We start from the raw sequence: 7,230 nt of genomic DNA on the forward strand, positions 1-7,230 counted from the left end.
AGGGCCTTGTGCTTGCTAGGCAAGCGCTCTACCACTGAGCGCAATCCCCAACCCCTAGCCTGAACTCTTGATGTGGACCAGTAAGTCTTGCCTACAAGGGTCATGTGGAAATCACCAGGGTTTGCCAAGGATGTAGGGACCGTGTGTACCATCTTGAGATGGACAGACACACTAGCAGGGGCCTCCTGCTAGAGAACTGTTTCCAGTTCCGGTCACCCTGGTCCATAGGTGTTAAGGGACGGATGCTTTTCCAGATAGTCTGAAAAGCTACAAGAAGCGAAGGAAATGGGCTGGAGAGATGGCTCAGTGGTTAAGAGCACCCGACTGCTCTTCCAGAGGTCATGAGTTCAATTCCCAGCAACCACATGGTGGCTCACAACCATCTGTAAAGAGATCTGATGCCCCTTTCTGGTGTATCTGAAGACAGCTACAGTGTACTTATATATAATAAATAAAATAAATCTTTAAAAAAAAAAAAAAAAAAGAAGCGAAGGAACTGGTCCACAGCATCAGTTTTCACCCGGTGCGTTGGTGGAGCCCAACAATGTAGGTGCTGGCGTCTCGCCTACATGGGAGGAGACTGAAGAAATAAATGACCTGTCTCCATGCTTCCGTTTGGGACCCTAAGCTGGGGCAACGCACAGTAGCAACAGGTGGACAAAACACAAAGTTGTCATTCCCAATCCCAGGAATGTACCCGGTTTACTCATGCCAATGTCATCTTGGAAACATATTTTAAATTTCCACAGTATAGAATGCACGATGTAAGGAGTGAGGGCCCAAATACCAAATATGAGACAGCGATAATACGAGAGACGCTTGCTGGGGTAGCACCCTCCCCACACCGCTGCCCTGTGCCCGTTTGTTTACCCCTTTGGAGGCTCTCCAGCCGTCACTGATCACTTGTTCTAGCTCTTCCCAAGTGACCATAGTGATTTCTTCCTCACCCGGAGCAAGAGTCAGCCTCCGACTTAATTGATCCTGTGAACAACAGATCATGATACAGACACACATGTGCGTAAGCATGAACACATGCATACACATGTGTAAGTGTGAACACGCACACACACAGATGTGTAAGCAAAAATGCATACACACATATGCAAGCATGAATACACAGACACACACATGGGCAAGTGTGAATGCACACACACGTCTAAGCATAAATACATAGACACACATGTGTCAGCATGGATGCGCACACACGTGTAAGCATGAATACGCATATGCATTCTGCAGTTCGGGACCAACAGGATTGCTTAAAGTGCTACCAACAACTGCAGCCTCGAGGTTGGGGATTTAGCTCAGTGGTAGAGCGCTTGCCTAGCAAGCACAAGGCCCTGGGTTCGGTCCCCAGCTCCGAAAAAAAGAAAAGGAAAAAAAAAAAAAAACCAACTGCAGCCTCAGGAAGACCCACTCGCTTTCAGTGACCACCCAGAGGTACGGAATTGGCTATTTGGTGCTTTGTCTCATGTGGATTCTGGATGGAGCCTTGATTAAAGGTGGCAAGGACTTGCCCTTCCACCCAGAAGTGTTGCCGCTTAGTGGCAGAGTTCATATACCCTCTCTCCCCAAAGGACACAGATATGCAGGGGTGGGAGTTGGGAGCAGGCCTGAAGAGAAGCCAGGCTGAAGAGAAGTCCTCTATCTATCCCTTGGGACCCTTTCCCCAGAGCTTGCCCATATTACCAGGTATTCGTCTCGGCTTTTAACTAGCTTCTCCAGTTCATGAACACGTTGAAGGAGATCCTGGAAAAGAGTTTAGAAATGGACCATCACCTCAGCCCTCCCACACCCATGCACACACATACACACACTCACACATGCACATGCGCGCACGCACACACACACACACACACACACACACACACACACTGCCTTGGTGTGTGCAAAGGAGAAACAGAAATGAGAATCCTATGGGTCTTTGTGAAGGGATGGCTTCTGGTTCCTAGTTTCTATCTAGTTTTACATGGCATAGGAAGCCAGGTTCCCAGTTCTTTTCCTTGTCAACAGGAAAGAAGGAAGTAGTAACAATAGTGACCCAGAATCGTGTGACCAGTCAGTGTTCATGTGCAGTAAGAATGCTGGCCCTGGCTTCATTCCACGATACCCATTACCAGAAGCTCCCAGCTCTACAGCTCGAGGCCCACCTTGTCTCTCCTAAAGCGAGTGCATCAGCAGCACCAGCTAGCCTGAGTCACAGGAGGAGGAGAGCCGTCAAGGGGCCCCAGCAAGTGACCCGGACTTCAACTGTGCTGACCTCCAGGACCTAAGGCTAGATTCCAACTTCAAGCACAAAAGTTTCGAAAAGACCGGGCATGGTGTTGCCTGCGTGCGTACTGATCACCACGGCCCTTGAGACGCGGCTAGAAGGATCAAGAGGTCAAAGGTCAGGCTTGACCACACAGGTAAGCTGAAAGCCAGCCGGACTACAAGGAGATCCTGTTTTCAAAAAAACCAAACAAGTTGAAACGACAGCAAAAGCAACAGACAGAGAAAACGACGTTCACTTCCCAGAGCAAAGACCAGCGATGCAGAGTTTCCCCGGGCCTGTGTGATGCTCAGGCTGGGTTAAAAGCCAGAGATCCGGGCTGGAGAGATGGCTCAGTGGTTAAGAGCACCCGACTGCTCTTCCAGAGGTCCTGAGTTCAATTCCCAGCAACCACATGGTGGTTCACAACCATCTGTAAAGAGATCCGATGCCCTCTTCTGGTGTATCTGAAGACAGCTACAGTGTACTCATATATAATAAATAATAAATAAATCTTTAAAAAAGAAAAAAAAAGCCAGAGATCCACCCAGGGCTGGGCCTCCTGTCTTGTGTCCTTTTTCTCTTTGGGGCCGTCTCTCCCTCCTTCCTTTCTGATGGGCCACCTATAACCACTCGGCCTAATCCCTGTGAGAAGATGTATGTTCAACTTGAACAGACTTGCTTGGTGTTTCCTTGTGTTCACAGGACAGCACCTGGAGAACTGTCAGGGCTAACTTCTCCCTCAGGAAAACCAAAGGCAAGATGAAAGTGTCCCCAGTTCGCCGTAGCTCGTATCACGAGGAGGCACTGGTACCTGATCTACTGTCCTCACGAGGACTGATCCTCGGGTCGTCAGTATACGTGAACTTCCTGATTTCTTTATCCTCCCCTGGAGGGAGTGGCGTGAAGTTCTGAGTGAAGTTGACCCTGGCACACCTGAGTCAGCGCCTCACAGCCATGAGGGAATGGTGAAGTGCCCCCAGCACACACACACGCACACATACGCATAAGGCTCAGGGGAGATGGGAAAGCCTTTTTCTGGTCCGTGTATGGATGTTGGCAGTGTGTGCAGAAAACGCACTGCTCCTCTACAGAGGGCTCTGCAGCAGGGACAGGCTAAACCTGCCTCCTTGTTCAGCTGTGTCTAGCCACTGTACCTCCCTGTTAGTTGTATGCGTAACCCAACCTCCCTGCTCAGCTCTAAGTAATAAATACACCAAGCTTCTGAGGTGTGGAGATTTCCCCATCTGAGAGCCTGGACCATTCAATCCCATCTTTCTCCCTCACGGGACTCCACCTTCCACCCTCTTCTGTGTATATGAGGTATTTTCCTCGGACCTCTGCTGCCCCCTGGAGGCTGAGCAAAGACCCAGCACTTCTCCAGTTGCCAGACTGACTGAGTTGGCCTGGTACTACTTCATTTCTGTGTCCCAAATGTTACTGGGACTCCAGGCAGTAATCATCGTTCCTTACGCACTCCTTATTAATTTGCTTCCTGTGGTGGTGTGAGAGGAATGGCACCATAGGCTCAAGTACTTAAATGTTTAGGGAGTGACGCTGTTTGAAATGATCGGGAGGCATGGTCTTGGGTGGAAATGTGTCACTGAGAGTCAAAGCCAGGCCCAGGGTCTCTCTCCTACTGCCTGCTGATCTGGTTATAGAGCTCTCTGCTATTTCTCCTGCATCATGTCTGCCTGTGTGCCTGATGGACTAAACCTTTGAAACTGTAAGCAAGCTGGAGGGATGACTCAGTGGTTAAGAACACTGACTGCTCTTCCGGAGGTCCTGAGTTCAAATCCCACACCCACATGGTGGCTCACAACCATCTGTAATGAGATTTGATGCCCTCTTCTGCTGTGTCTAACAGCTACAGAGTACTCTATATTAATTAATTAATTAATTATTAATTAAAAACTGTAAGCAAGCCCCAATTTCTTTTGTCTTGGCCATGGTGTCTCTTCACAGCAATAAAACAGGAACTGCATACTTCATTTAGTTTGCTTTGAGACAGGGTCTCACTGTGTAGCACTGTGTGGACCAGGTTGACCTTAAACTCACAGAGATCCTCCTGCCTCTGCCTTCCAAGTGTTAGGGTTATAGGGACCACTACACCAGGATACTCTCAATTTTTAAGGAAATTCACTTTAAGAATACCCTGCAATGTTGTCAGCCACCTTCTAAACGAATTTAGGTTTTATAGGTATCTTGATAAGTTATTAATGGCTTTAGGAAACGGGATGGGGCTGGAAAGATGGCTCAGCCGCTAAGAGCTCCGGCTGCCCTTTTGGAGGATCCGGGCATGGTCTCCTGCACCTACACAGCCCCTTACAACTCTCCTACTCCAGTTCCGGGGAATCTGATGCCCTCTGCTGGAGACTTCAGGCACTCCAAGCAAACACATACACAAAACCAAAAACAAACAAATCATTAAAATAAAAAAAAAAAAAAAAAGAGGCAAGAGAGCAGAGGCGAAGGAACAACCCACTCATGAGGTTTGGTCCCTAGGGTGTCCTCACCTGCAGCTCAGGTGCTTGCTTCAGAATTTTCACGTCTTCTGTGAGGTCTTGGAGCACATCGGTGATCTGCAAGGTAGAGTAGAAGCTGTGTGAGGCCAGACCTGGCACCCCTTGTTTTGGGGGTAGCTTAGGGCCTGAAGGGTGGTCCAGAGTAGCGGAGGCTTTGTAGGGTCAGTGTACCCACCTTGGTCAGGCTGAGAGTCCCTGAGAGCTTTGCTTGTACTCCCTGGGTGATCGTCTCGGCTGTGGGCTCAGGTTTCTCCATCATCTCCTGAGATTCGTAGATCTTGGAGAACTTTGTCATGGACATCTGCTGAGTCATCACAGCCATCTCCTCTCCTGACCTAGACAACTCCCGCTGGAGCTCGGGGATTATGGAGATGTGATCTATTTGTGTGGCCATGCCCTGCATTTTGTCGTCCATAGTTTTAAGCTGTTTGGTGAGGTCCAGTACCTGGCTACCCAAGTCCTTCACCTGACATTCCAGCTCTTGCGGAGTTTGTGTCAGCTTAGGCAGACTCCGGCGCTTCTCTTTGCTGGTTGACACATGCGGGGCGCTGTGGCTCAACTCGACTGAACGGCCCGACTCAGTCGATGGGTAGTGGAAGTCGATAAGTACCTCTTGGAGGTTGAGGCTCTTGAGAATGGCCACGATCAGAGTGTGCAGGGCCGTAAAGTTCACTGCGCCCACCTCTGGGGTGCCAATTGCCAGGTCGGCTAGCTCCCGGAGGGAGACCCTGTTAGCCAACAACGACGGCGGCATCGTGTGCCCTGTTGGGACTCGCAGAACCAGGGAAGAAGGGAGAGGAGACCAAGCGCCTCCTCGCTCCCAGCAAGCTTATGGGGCCAGCAGGGATCTCAGCAGGTGGCCCTGCTTGTGGGTTTGTGGCTTCCAAGCTGGAGCCCTGGGCTCCGCTCTTCTAGCCAGCCCGGCTCTGGCCGGTGGACGTTTGGAACGAGGGCGCACGGTTTGCGGCAGGGTTGCTGAGGCGCGGGACTCCAGAGATTCTAAGAACATGCGCTTGGGCCAGTCCTTATTTTTAGTAATGCTCTTAATGAAAGGCATGATTATGCAGGACCAGAGCATTTGCATTGTGAACAGGTCAGTTGGGAGGAGAAGCTGCGGTGGCTCCTGTGAGCCATCCAACCCCTCAACACAGAAAGTTAGAGCCACTAGCTCTAGTAGGGCCGAAGGAGACCTAATGATTCACGGGACGCCATGGAGACCTGCATTTAGGCAGGCAAGTCTGAGGGATGCGGTGCCTGAGGCCATGGGGGTGCGGGTGGGTCCCCGTTGGTGCCTCTTAGAGGCAGTTCTACATAATTTTGTTCACTCAAGAGGTGGATAAGGCTTTCCCTAACCTCATTTAGTAGCTCAATTCAGGACTCTGGAGCTCTCAGCAACTGGGGTGTTTTTTGAAGAAAACACTGAAAGTTGTGGAAAGGAACGTACCATGGCTAGAGTTAAGAGTTGTAGTTTGAAGCGCAAGGCCCTGGGTTCGGTCCCCAGCTCCGAAAAAAAGAACCAAAAAAAAAAAAAAAAAAAAAAGTTGTAGTTTAGTCTGAATGGGCACAGGTTTTTTGTTTTTTTGTTTTTTATTTATTTTATTTATATAAGACTGTAGCTGTCTTCAGACACACCAGAAGAGGGCAACAGATCCCACTGTGAGCCACAGATGGTTGTGAGCCACCACATGGTGGCTGGGATTTGAACTCAGGACCTCTGGAAGAGCAGTCAGTGCTCTTAACCGCTGAGCCATCTCTCCAGCCCAATGGTCAGTTTTTAAAGGGAATTTCCACTGTTGTATTTCCATTTCCTGGCAACAGCAGGCCAACATCCTAATCCTCTGGGCATTTGTTCTCTGACCTTAGAACAACAGCTCTCAACCTGAAGGTCATGACCCCTTTGGGGTCCCGTATTAGACATCTGACTATCAGATATTTACATTGTGATTCATAACGGTAGCAAAATTAGTCATGAAGTAGCAACAGTAATTTTATGGCTGGTCATCACAGGAGGAACTGCATTAAAGGGTCACAGTTAGGAAGGTTGAGAATTATTGTCGTCTTAGAACTTAAAAGCTAGGCTGCAGGAAAGCCTTAGGTTCGAGCTTTGGGCACACACAGCCAGACCAGTAATCGGGGGCTTGCTTATTTTATTATTAATTTATACCTGTGTTTCAGAGGTGTAGCCCTGACTGTCCTGGAACTCACTCCTCTATGTACATCAGGCTGATAGCATCAAACTTGGATATCTACTTGGCTTTATTTCTTTTTCTTTTTTTTTTTTTTCCTCGGAGCTGGGGACCGAACCCAGGGCCTTGAGCTTGCTAGGCAAGCACTCTACCACTGAGCTAAGTCCCCCAACCCCTTTTTCTTTTTTTTTTAAGATTTGTTTGTTATATGCGACTGTAGCTGTCTTCAGACACACCAGAAGAGGGCATCAGATCTCATTACAGATGG

At 49.1% G+C, this 7,230-nt stretch overlaps 1 protein-coding gene across 1 annotated transcript in view; it reads right to left on the bottom strand.

The window, feature by feature from the left end:
• The window catches only part of Qrich2 (glutamine rich 2), a 28,397-nt gene extending 22,682 nt beyond the window's left edge, over positions 1–5,715 (bottom strand). The window contains 4 exon segments of the mRNA NM_001416895.1: positions 871–981; positions 1,690–1,749; positions 4,768–4,833; positions 4,952–5,715. Coding sequence (NP_001403824.1) covers positions 871–981; positions 1,690–1,749; positions 4,768–4,833; positions 4,952–5,530 — 816 coding nt within the window. The 5' untranslated portion in view covers positions 5,531–5,715.
• Between the last annotated feature and the right edge of the window lie 1,515 nt (positions 5,716–7,230).

This window comes from Rattus norvegicus, chromosome 10 (genome assembly GCF_021556685.1).
Source record: "Rattus norvegicus strain SHRSP/BbbUtx chromosome 10, alternate assembly SHRSP_T2T, whole genome shotgun sequence".
NCBI classification, from domain to species: domain Eukaryota; kingdom Metazoa; phylum Chordata; class Mammalia; order Rodentia; family Muridae; genus Rattus; species Rattus norvegicus.